Here is a 13,570-nt window from a genome sequence, read left to right on the forward strand (position 1 = left end):
GAGAGGGGGAGGGGAGAGACATTTAAAACTGATCAAAAATTACCGATATTAGTTGTCATAGTTGTCGCGGTCGCTGAGAAGAACAGTGACACTTCCGACGTTGTTTTAATCCAAATTCAGCACGGCAACTTCGGGGAAACGTATATATATATGATCGAAAATTACCAATATTAATGTCGAAGCACAGTTTTCGGAGTAGCTGAGATGAACAGTGACACTTCTGATACCGTTTAAGCAGGCTGCAGTCGAGGGTACACGGCGTGCCCTCTACTCGCTTAATCTTAGTTGTTGGAGTATACCGTCTGCTTCAAAGCGTATAGTACTTTCTACTTTTGTTTCGTTTATATTTAATTAATTGGGCCATGACCCCAATGATAACCTGGCAACAGGATGTGGTGACCCCATCGCCCAGTTCTTCGGAACTGCAGGCAGCCACTTGTTCTCCAAGTTGGGGTTGTGCCGGGCCAATCACCCGGCATTTAAAACTTACCATCGAGCACAGAAAGAAAGATAAGCCTCGGATGTGGATTGCTTTTTTTTTTTTTTTTTTTTTTTTGATTCCAACCTTGCTATGGCCTGTTTATGATAAATGGATTTGTGTTTTAAGACGCAAGCCATGGGACGGAGGAGTGAAGAGCACGCGCACCCAGTAGGAATTTCGCCGTGAATGGTTGATGGGAGTCTTGGGAAGTGATTATTTAAGTAAGAAGAGTGATCAAGAAAATAACATCAAATGGTTTTAGACTATAAAACAGCAATGTACCTTTTATATTTTAATTGAATTAATATATGCCTTTTACATTGTTCATCAAAAAATGCCTTCTATGTGTTTTATGACAATCATACGTATTCACAAAACAACGTATACCGGTACCCTCTGAAAATTTTAGGACTACAGCACTGACTATGAAGACAAAACTACAGATGATCTACTCTTGACATAAAATTTGAAACACCCTATCCCCAAAGAATACGCCCTATAGTCATACTTATATGATTTTTTAAGAAGTCTAAGGTGGGTACTAGCTATATTCCAGAAGTCATATCAAATGGATCAGACGTTTCCCCGACCCCAGAAACTATTAATTCGACACTATTTTCAGTCATTTTGGATATTACACTTTGTTACTCCTTTCCCATTCCTCGGAAGATGGGGCTGAACTTGGACTTAAACGGCATTTGAAGAGTTGCTATTCATTCAGGGACCTTGAAGGCAATGAACTGCACGCACACTCACATCTAATATTGGTCGCTGTGGATTATTTTTGCATGTCACTACTTCCACTCACTAGAGAGCCAAAACCTCTTAGGTAGTACCATCCCTGATTAGTTGTTTTCCCTTCTAAAATAAAACGTTGGAGAGAAGACGGCACTCACAGTGACAGATACGGCGAAATATCTGGGAATCCACTTGGATAGACGCCTAACATTTGCCACTCACCTGCAGAACACCACCAAGAAGGCGCTACAGCGCTTCATGGCTCTACTTCCAATGCTACTCGCAGCGTCCCTGTCTCAAAACATCAAGCGGCACATCTACAAGATATCCATTAGACCGATACTACTATACGGGCACAATGCCTGGCAGCATACGTATAGAACACATCTACGTCCACTGCAGGTGTTGCAAAACAAGGTGATTAGGACCATAACCGGCCACTCCAGGGACACGCGAGTAGCACAACTGCACGAAGACCTGGACCTCCCGTTGCTTGAGGAAGTTAGACGACATCAATCCACCAAATTCTGGAGAAAGAAAGAACTCTCAACCAACCCCACAATAAGAGCAATAGGAAATGCAAACCCACGAAGAAGACTTCACAGAATGCCACGACCCCCGTGAGAGAATCGTAAACCAACAAACCAGCCACAGGGAAAAACACAGGAGGGCGCGACAGTAGCGACTCCACCACCACATATACGTCAGAAAACAAAGCCAAGGAAGACACAAAAGAAATGGAAGGCAGGGGCAATAGCCCGACACTTCAACAAATCAAAACCCGCGAAGACAAGACTGAGACTGGGACTGAGACTAAAATTAACACGAAACCAGATACGAAACTATTGCAAATTTATCTATCGAATTAAATTAAATTTACTGCATTTTGTTCATTTGTAAAATTATATTCTTCTTGCCAGATACATGCACCAAATATATTCAATTCTTCTTTTCACTACATCATGACAAGTATATCCAAGGCATGTGATCAGATGCACTTTCAAACAACAGCTAATACCATCGAAGTTCACAACGTTAACTGCGAATGAGATCATCCGTCACATCCAGGGCTGTAGTCTGCTTAACCTTACTCATCAGAGTGTACCTTCTGCTTCAAAGCGTATAGCACTTTCTCCTTTTGTTTCCTTTATATTTATTTCAGCGAGGTATGACTCCAATGATAAAGTGACTATATCACGTTTTTGTTTCCTTTATATTCTTAGCAGGTATTCAAATATATGACTCCTTATTATACAGGAAGGAACCAAAACACAAAATTGTTCGTTTTAAGATGAGGGGATAGATCGATGCATGTTTGTTCTGACAGGATACAAAAGCGTTTTAAGGCCGATAGCTGTGCTATTTCAATTGCTTAATACCTTGTTCTATGCTGAAGAAAATCAAACTTGTTTGATATTTTAAAACTTAGGTATGAATATTTTCAATGTCATGCCGATGGTAATAATTACGTAACTTTGAGCAATATAGAACCCATTGTTGAAAAGAAAAGTCATATTAATTTTATAGAGTTAAATTTAGGCACAATTCTCTTATTTCTGACACATCGAGCGCGGTTTTTTGATTCTTCTTGGAGTGAGTTGGTTCCTTCCCCATACTTACATCCATTTATGTTATTAATAGTGTGATTTAGGTAAAGAGTATCATCAAGAGAATAACATGATATGCTTTTGACTATAACACGTAATGTATCCTTTATATTTTAAATGAATTAACTAATACATGTATTTTACATTGTTCATTAAGAAAATACCTTCTATGTCTTTATTGATAATCATAGATGATCACAAAACAGCGTATACCCTCTGAAAGTTTTAGGACTATAGCGCTGCGTTTAAGTCCAAACCACTATAAGCAAAAATAGCATTTTTCACGGGTACTAAACACATAAGATTAGGAGTTGTTCATTTATTATTTTTGTTTTAACTCAGTGAAGCGGATAATCGATGCTAGTTCATAATATATCAAACTTTAAAATTCTAAAATGAACTCAGTTTATTCCTGTAAAATAAACGATATATAGAATAGTTATAAAATTTGACGTTAACTACAAGTTTAATGAGCGGACCTTTCACCAAGAGTATTAACAAGGAAAATTAAGAGGTAATATAGACATGACGAACTCAAATGCTTTGACTTAAACCTTAATAAAAGCCTGTAAATTGTAATATAAACTTTTCTCACTTAAATGCAGTAAACCCTGGTTACTTTGTTCTTTGTTTTCATAAAACATGGTAAAACAATGGAATTGATTGAACTCATATTACTCAAACAAGGCAGGATACCAAGTTACAACATGGTTATCTCAATGGGACGCGTTTTATGATATACTAGCATCGATTACCCACTTCGCTGGGTTAAAACAAAAATTTTAAATGCGCAACTCCTTATCTCATATATTTCGAACCTGTGAAAAATCCTGTTTTTGTTTTTAGTGAAATGGATTTAAACGGCATCAGAAGTATCACTGTTTATTTCAGCAACCTCTAAAACTATGGATTCGACACTAATATCGGTCATTTTCAATCATTTTTATATATCTCCCCCTTCCCAAAGTTGCAAGGCTAAATTTCGATTTAAACGGGATCAAAAGTGTCACTGTTGATCTCAGTGACACGAAAACTATAGCTTAGACACTAATATCGGTCATTTTCGATCATTTTTATATATCTCCTCCTTCCCCTTTCCTAAGTTGAACTGTCAAATTGATATAACAAAAAACATCCCAGATCCGAACCTCATCTATGTTGAAACTTTAAATTGAGATTGATCGGGTGATTCAAGAGTTATAAGTTACAAACATAGTCATTTCCATTCAATGTACATGATGCTTCAAAACAACACCGACAACGTTTGGGAGGTGATTCCTGACACCAAGATAAGAGAAAAAGTACAGATCAACCTGGGTGCAGAAATGCTTCCTTTCAGAGTTACAGGCTGCTGAAAACATGGAAAAATGAACTTTAAAGGTCCGAAAGTCCACAACTATAGGACTTACCAAAGTAAGGTCAAGACTTCACTTAGGAACTAGTATATGCTCTATCCAAATATCCAGGTTTCACAATCCTGCGGTACTCACGCAACATTTTTTATAGAAGGAGTTTAAATAGGGAGTTCATAGAGGGGGTATAAAATACCACAGAATTCTGAAACATGTATTTTTGAATAGCGCCTATTAGTTCCTAAGGGAAGTCTTGACCCGACTACTGTAGATCCCTTACTGTTGGAGTTATTGACCTTCAAAATTCATTTTCTCATGTTTTCGGCAGCCTATAACTCGGAAATGACGGATTTTTGCACCGAAGTTAGTCTATGCTTTTTGGTTTATCATGGAGTCAGGAATCACCTCCCAAACGTTGTCGGTATTGTTTTGAAACACTCATATATATATATATATATATATATATATATATATATATTAACTGTTGTGCCCGTCCTTCGCACGGATCAAATAAAATATCAATATAAACAAACTGAACAACGAAAGAACAATTAAGAAACATTTCTAAAATTTGATCTATTTTGTATGAATGGATATCCAACAACGTAGATATACATGTGAATCTAATTGGAATGGCGGATTGGGACTGAATTTAAACGTGAACACTGTCCGAGGTGTCACTATACATCTGAGCGACCCTGATAAATATGGTTTCGACACAAATATTGGTCATTTTCTACTACTTTCATATATCCCTGTAAACACCCCCTATGACTCCCTGATTCCAATTTTAAAAAAACAACGCCTCTAGCCCCAGGCGATGGAGGCTGTATTTGGAAGTCAACGGGAGTATCACCATTAATATCAGCGACCGCGAAAACTATTGATTTGACACTAGTATCGGTCATTGTGGATTTTATTTATATGTCTCAATGACCCCCTTTATTATGGCCACGTTCCCTAGCTGATCAGGGCTAAATGTGAAAGTACATGCTATCTTGAGTTTCACCATTGAGCTCAGCGACCCCGAAAGCTATGGATTTGACATTAAAATATGTCATCTTAGATTTTTTTTTACATGTCTCGGAATGCCCCCCCCCCCCCGGGTGACCCCCGGGCAGCCTACAGTGGTGGATAAATTTGAAGAATGTCGCTAATCGAACTGTCACCATTGATATTAGCGACTGCGAAAACTATGGATTTGACATTAATATCGGTCATTTTCTACTACTTTTACATGTCTCGGTATTGCCTCCCCCCCGTGACTTCCGGCCCGTAGGCGAATAGGGTGAATTTGGAATTTCGTGCGTTCTAAGTTTTACCGTTGATCTCAGCGGCCACAAAAACTATGAATTTGGCACTCATATCGGTCATTTTCTACTACTTTTACATGTCTCGGTAAATGCCGTCCCTTCCCTGGTTCGAAATTTGAGAAAAAATCTCTTTATCCTGATTTGGTCCCTGGACCAAAGTACCCGTGACCAAATTTTGATAACTCTTGATCTACCCTTTGGAGTAACTCGTCTGAATCACTCTTTGGAAGCCGTGGTAGCTTAGTAGTAGAGGTTCACGTTCATGGGTCGATCCCAGCTCGCGCCAAGTGGATTTTGTGGTGGACAAACACCATGTACGTGGGTTTTCTCGGGTTTCTCCCGTTTCCTCCCACTTTTTTTCATTCCAATTTAAAAAATTTCACATCATGACCGTCTTCTTTGACCTAACCGGCATAATTATGACATGTAAAACTTAAACATTTCATTTCATTTTCAGTTTATGAATTACGCTTTATTTCAAATTTTAATTATCCACTAAGGAGTAATCTCCATCACCTGGAAGTAAGTACTTGTATATAAAGTAGCACTACTTTAATTAAATAACTCGAACTAAATTAAATCACATTAAGGGGCTATTTTTAGAAACTGAGAAAATTACTACTATAATTTTAATAATAAATGAGTTTTTAAATCCCTCCAAAATATATTAAATTTCCTATTTTTCGCATTTAACACGAAAAATGGAATGGAAAGTAGGTTTCCATTAAATAAATCTTAACACCGATTCTTGAGCTGCCTTCTGTAAATTAGGGAGACCAATATTATAAATAAAAAATACTGTTTTCAATTCTTCATAGAATGGAGCATTTACATTACTCATTTGTGTATTTCCTAGAGGATAAAAATATTTACGCGATTATTTATTTTTTAAAATACTTGTCTTTCTAATTTTATAACTGTCGTTATATGTATAGGTGAGAGTAAGTCAAAAGTTATCCGTAATGTCCTCGTTTATTTATTTTGTTCTTACTCTGTTATGGTCATGCTATGAAAGTTTGACCCTCTATTAGTCTTGCTTTTGTTGCAGATAGATTATAGCCGCTCCATGAGAACTTTGCACCAAAGAGGAACAACGAACAGTGATCCGGGTTTTGTAGTCAAAAGATGTACCAGGGGCCTCAGTACATCAAAGACTTTAGGCACAATACGGAAACAGTCCGCAATGGATTGTCTACGAATAGATTGAAAAAAAAATGAAATCAAATCAAATCTTTCACTTTTGCGTCCCATAATTATGCCAGTGAGGCTAAAGGAGACGGTGATGATGAATGAATGAAAACAGTGGAAAGAAGAAAGTGGTACGAAACGGAAGAACGCCCGAGAAAACCCACGAGCACGGTGTTTGTCCACCACAAAATCCACACGGCGTGAGCTGGGGTCGAACTAGGGACCCCAAGCACCGGAGGGGAACACTCTACCACTGAGCCCCTAGATTGAAAGATTTAAATATGTTCGCACAAGTGTTACGTACGAGGAAGGAGCGGTATATAGTTGTCAGGTTCCTTCTCGTGCGTAATACTTGCGTGACTATTTTTTAATTTTTCATAGATTTCATGAATGGATTGTGGCCCCTGTTAGGAGTATATTTTCCGACCAGAAAAACCGGATCACTGCTCGTTGTTCCTCTTTGGTGCAAACTTCTAATTAAGCGGCCATAATCTACCTCCTACTTTATTTTATTCTACTTTATTTGTCTTCTTCTACTTTGGCCGCCACAGCGGACAAAGGATCCGTCCCATCAATATCTGATTGATAGGCTATACTTCTTGAGAACTATAGGGCTCATTATTTCTGATTCCGAACACCTGTGAAACGAATGCTTCCACACGTTCTTTTCTATTCCCATTACCTACCTCTACACCAAACTTGGTGCAATTATCTGTGAGTGACATCACACCCTTCCCTCGTTAGTGTAAAAACTATGTAATAAGCGGCCATAATCTACCTCCAACAAAAGGTAAATAAATGAAGGAATTAGGTTCAAACTTTCATAGCATGACCACAACAGCATAGCAATAAAATAAACGAGAACAGCGATCAGTATGAACAATATAAGATAAATTATAGCTACATTGCGGATAAATTTTGACTGATCCTTGTTTATGTGTATGTGAATGTATGCCTCTATGGTATTTACATAGTTACTTAAAGCACTTTCTCACTGGAGGTAGTAAAACAGATTGCTAGTTTTCAAGTTTTTGACTTATCATGAACGTAACGGTGATGAGAAACTAATACTACATTTATAATCCATCACCAACTATTTTTTTAAACTTTTAAAACTTTAAAACTATTAAAACTTTACAAGTTTTTGACTTATCATGAACGTAATGGTGATGAGAAACTAATACTACATTTATAATCCATCACCAACTATTTTTTTTAAACTTTTAAAACTTTAAAACTATTAAAACTTTAAAACTATTAAAACTTTAAAACTTTTAAACTTTTAGAACTTTAAAACTTTTAAACTTTTAAAACTTAAAAAAAAAAGAGAGTGTTAAAAATGGTGGGTGAGAAAAGAACACTTTTAGATAATATTAGGAAGAGGAAGAGAAACTGGTTGAGACATTGCCTAAGAAGAGATTGTATCATGAGGGACGTCGTAGGGAGTATGGTGGCGGGAAAGAGAGGGAGGGGGCGAAGGAGACTACAATTAATGGATGATATAAAAACAGAAAGATCATACGCGAAGACGAAGTTAGCGGAGGACCGTGGAGCATGAAAGCTTCTCAGCTGCGGCAAGTGACCTGCCAATAAAGGCAGAATACCTATGATGATGATGATGACCAACTATTTTGAGTAGTATTATCACCACAAACAGCCTGTACAATTTTGTGAAGCATTATTATTCCTTTAAAGACAACTAACTTCAGTGTGATTGTGTTTTAAACACTCATAAAAATATGTATTTTAATTTAGTTCATTAAGTGTTCATAACTATGTATTGTATAGTAGAAATGGTTCTGGTCTATTAACGTGTAAAACAAGTTTCTTTTTTGCTTTCCTTTTCTTTTTAGGGCCGCCATTAGCTCAACAACCATTGTACGGTAAGAAACTACAAATCTGCCAAAAAAGCATGAAGTACTAATACTCTAAAATCATACTTAGTTCATATGAATGTTGATACTGCATTGCTTATCTTGCACGTTACTTAAATGTGTACTTATATGTATATTATTCAAAATGTAAGTGATAAGATAGATCGTTGTGTGTTTCTCAATATTCTAGCCCTTTTTCGGAATTTTCCATTTCTTTTCCAAACATAATTGTGGACGAATATAGTAATTGATGCATACACAATCTCTTCTTCTTTATCATTTCGCTAGTGCAAGAGATGTTGTGTGAACAATATCTGTCATTAAAACCCCATGTTACTTTATATGTCCATGTTTGATACAGCCTTGGTGATCACATCGCATGTTCTTCTATATGTTCATGTTAGATACAGCCTTGGTAATCACAAGGTTAATCTTCGAACAAAGAAACCGTGTCTTGGAAGCTACATTGTGTTATGATTACTAAACATATTTAAAGGTTAAAACATTTGGTCATCTAAAGAAAAAAAAAACTTTGTACTATATTTCCTGCAAAACAGATATGTAAAGTTCACGATAGCAGTATCATATTTCTACTAATTCTTCACGTATTTCACAGAGCCTATTATCTTTCGTGGTTTAAAAACTACAACTTATTTTCCTCATGTGCCCAAAATTATGATTATGTGTACAGTCAACGACGAGAATTGAATCCTATCAAACTGTATGTGGTTTCATTGATAAATAGCAAATTCACAGAGATGTATTGCTCTGGCTTACATTTTAATCTATTCTAATGTAATTTTGACAGTAGAAAACATAGAAGCTGTAGACGTATTATTATCACTTCAAAACGAGTTTACTATATCAATGACAAGTATTTTAAATTCCTGAATTCCTAGGTCACTTCAAGTAAAAAAAAAAAAAAAAAAAAAAAAATAGTTACACAATTGACTGCAGAGGTGTCTACCTTTTATTCATTATTTAACCCTTTTACTCCTTAAGTCGACTTTTGTCGACGGAAAGAAAATTTCCCTAACCTGCGAATGTCGACTATTAGTCAATGTTTAATTTTTTTTTCTCTGTATCTTGGGTTTGTCAAAAGTAGTCACCAAAAGTGTTCTGTGCTATTTTTTGCGTCCTATTGTTTATCGAAAACAGTAAGAGGAAAAACAAATCTCACGGAACACCCTTGGCAACTACTCTCAACAAACCCAAAATACAGAGAAAAAAATTTAAACATTGACTATAGTCGATATTCGCAGGTTAGAGAAATTTTCTTCCTATCGACAAAAGTCGACTTACGCAACGAAAGAGTTAAAATTATAAATTAACGAATCTTTAATTATTTTTCTTAATGTTAAACTTACCTTGCACCGAATACATTTAATGTACACATAGCTCTCAATACAGATATAGTTCAAGGAGATCCTCTCTATTTACTTTCTTTTTTCTAAGATCCTGGTCTTTAGTTAGTTTAATTTATTCATACAATAAGAAAATTTATATAAGTGTTCAAAAAAGTTTTCTCCATGTTCGAAGAAATATATTTTCCCTTACCAGTATGAATATATCAGAAAAATTCAAAACAAAAGTTGTTGAATCTCAGTACTAAATAAATATTTCTTTTTCCTAAAAAGAACTATAAATAAAAGTTCAAAATTTTCTCTCGGAAAATTCATAGATTCCTGAACCTTCATTTCATCATATTTTCGAAATGTGAAAAGAGAAGTTTTACAAAAGGTAGTTACTGTAAGAGTGTTGATACCATAAGTCACAACATCAATTCAATAAATAAACCGCTCGTTTTGACAAATCTTTATTTGCAAACATAAACGGAAATGCACTACTTTCTTTGGATAATCCCTTGTGCTATTGTTCTGGAGGTTTGACTTTGATATTGTTGGATACTACGCCTATAACTTCGTGTGTGCAATTCCTCACCGACTGTGTCAAGGTCATTCTTCTTTGCGTTATAGCATGTCAAAGTTCCGTGTCAGCAAATTTCCCACGCTCCTCACTCGTAAAAGATGCCGCTTTCGCGTTTTCGTCAACATATATTTTGTGTGTTTTGATGTCTACTTTCAACTCTCAAACGCTGTCATAAGAATGACGGAATACCCTGTATGTCGTTGAAAAGAATGAACTAACGATATATTAAAATATTTTCCATGTAGGTAGTATCATTGCCAATGAAAGAAAACAAATTAATTAAAGTTAGCTTAAGATATTTTTTAAGGAAAAGTAAAGAACTATGATTCTTTTTTCTTTCTTAATTCTATTACAATTGTATACATAATATTTTCTTCATTTCTCTTATGTATAATATTGTGTAGTACTTTCACATTTGTGTGTATGTAGACACTAGTTGAGAATTTAACATTGTAAATATATCCTATATGTGCTATAGTAGCAAGGAGTATGTCAAATTCTTCCTTTAGCACAATATTATTGTACAATGTTGATATAATATCATGTTGCAGGTAAATGGATATTATATTTGATTACATTGTGATACATTTTAGTTATTTATGGACAAAATTATAAATTTGTATCCTACAGTTTATTTTACGTAAGGAACTACTATGATTCCTAAGTATAAACACTTATCCTACAAATTTAGATTCAATATCAGACATTAATTCTGTCACAAAATGTATTATATCTATATATTCAATAAATTGGTCTACTTCTACAGAAATTTATATGTAAATATTTCTATTTTATTCAGGATATTATCCTCCACAGCCTTACGGTATGTATATTTACAAGAACAACCGTTTACGAAACTTATATTAACAACATTACCTTAAAACATAAAACCATTAAACCAACCTAACTAATATAACGATCACCTTCATTTCAGACTAACACACAATAACACGAAAAATACATTTTATAAATGAAAATATTAGTAACATAACAACTAATTATTACATTATAAATAAATTTCTGTTCATTTAGTTATAATTTTATAAGTTTGGTTAATACATTTCTTGATAAATTGTTTTTATATCATGAAATTTAAGAAAAACTCAGTAACTTTCAACTAAAATTATACAAATTTAAATATACAATTATACAATTATACAATTTTAGTAAACATTAGATTCATTAATTAAATTAAAAGTTAACGTTCTGTTGAATCATTAACCCTTTTAGAATTTCCAATTTTTTAGATAAATTTTAGACTTTCTGTCACACAGCTACTGCTTCCCTCCTATTTATCGTAGAATCATGGTTTATACCACGTTTTTTTTTTTTTTTTTTTTTTTTAGATACAGCAATCTTTCCATCGGTACCATTCGTTGGTCCATATTATACACCAAAAATGGAAAAATTGGAGAAAACCGGGACTTTTTTCGGAAAAAAATTAAAGTTTTGCGTCAGGTAGGCCTGGCTTCACGTAGGGATCTGAAAATGACTTGCAAAATACATAGTTATATTCACAATGCATGTGCAAAATTTCAATCTTATATCTTGAAAACAAACGGCGGAAAAAAATTGAAAATTTGAAGGTAATTCATATACATATATTCTAAGAATGTTTCAACAGCATTACTATTTAATATAGGGTAACGGTTCTTACCTCATTTTCTCCACAGTAAAGCACCTTTCAAAGAATACCACTCCCATGTCCGTAGAATGCACCAAAAACAGGAAAATGGGGAAATCCAGGAAATTTTCCGAATAAAAAAACTCTTTTTAGAAAATTTGAGCCCCTCTTGCCCGGGTCTGGGTTGACGTAGACATCTCAAAATTACCTGAGAAATACTAATATGTATAAATAATGCGCACATGAAATTTCCATCTGATGCCTTGAACGATAAGAACTGAAAAGTTTTTAAAATTTGGTCGAAGGTTAAAAATATATAGATATATAGATTTATATACATGTACACCGTATATAATATAAAAATTTCCTGCAACATTACTATTTGGCTTACGATCATAGTTCATATGTCCTTTCCTTTAGCATAACGCCCTCTTTCTAACGGTACCACCCACATGTCTGTATCATACAGCTGAACCGGGAAATTCAGGAAAACCGGAATGTTTCCTGAAAAACGTACCTCCCGGAATATTTGCGCCCTTCACTCCCGGGGCCTGGTTCACGTAGAAATCTCAAGAAAGAACTAAGAAATACTCAAAGGTGAACAAAATTCACATGCAAAATTTCGATATGATATCTTGAAAACTAACGGCGTGATTTTAAAAAAATTGCCGTAAGAAAATCAAACAATGTCACTCGCCTCCGCCCCCTTGGCATCGCCAAGTTGAACATCCGGCTCTAAAACGCATTTGGGGTGTTCTTTGGTCAATGCTTGACTTGAGTAATAAAAAAACGGGTTCAATATGTGTTATTTGAGTTGCATAAGCATTTAATACAACCCTACGTTATGGCAACTTTTGTTACCATTAATCCTAAAAGGGTTAATAAACATTTTCATTTAAAAACTCTTGGATTAATTTTGCCTAATGATGTTACTTCTTTATCTATTTTTATTAGGATACGCTCCACATCGTTACGGTACGTATTCATACAGCTACACATTAAATGGTTATAACATATTACATATTAGGTTCTAGTTTCTGAAATTTAAATTTAAATTAAACTCAGTACAAATTAATACAACATAGAAACAAAAATATACTGATATGTAAGATAAGATTTTCCTGCAAGTCCACTTTTGAATTCTAATTTTCCATACTATAGGTATTGTTTAAATAAATGACTTTACACATTACATTCAGGCAAAAAGAATACGTACAGGAAACACTGTCACATAATAATTTCAATTAACAGTAAAACTTTTTAAACATTTCTTCCTATGAAGATTTTCAGTTGCATTTTACACATTGAAACTAATTATGGGAAAAAATACAAGTTAAATATCGAAGAGATTTAGTAATATTCTACATTAGAATAAAAATCAAAAAAGAAAAAAAAAACAATATCAAATATTTAATTATTTATTTAAATCATTTACAGAATGTCTTTTTCATAAGTACCAATGTA

At 34.6% G+C, this 13,570-nt stretch overlaps 1 protein-coding gene across 42 annotated transcripts in view; it reads left to right on the forward strand.

Annotated features, from left to right (window-relative positions):
* Positions 1 to 13,570, forward strand: part of LOC145683727 (uncharacterized) — a 226,351-nt gene that overhangs the window by 121,803 nt on the left and 90,978 nt on the right. For 22 of the 42 annotated variants that reach the window (XM_081755204.1, XM_081755215.1, XM_081755212.1 and 19 more), the window contains one exon: positions 8,533 to 8,562. In XM_081755204.1, coding sequence (XP_081611330.1) covers positions 8,533 to 8,562 — 30 coding nt within the window. Of the gene's footprint in view, positions 1 to 8,532; positions 8,563 to 11,281; positions 11,306 to 13,060; positions 13,082 to 13,570 lie in introns of all 42 variants that reach the window. The other 20 variants (XM_081755198.1, XM_081755207.1, XM_081755203.1 and 17 more) reach the window with 3 other exon arrangements.

Source organism: Thermobia domestica, chromosome 4 (assembly GCF_964235325.1).
Source record: "Thermobia domestica chromosome 4, izTheDome1.hap1.1, whole genome shotgun sequence".
NCBI classification, from domain to species: domain Eukaryota; kingdom Metazoa; phylum Arthropoda; class Insecta; order Zygentoma; family Lepismatidae; genus Thermobia; species Thermobia domestica.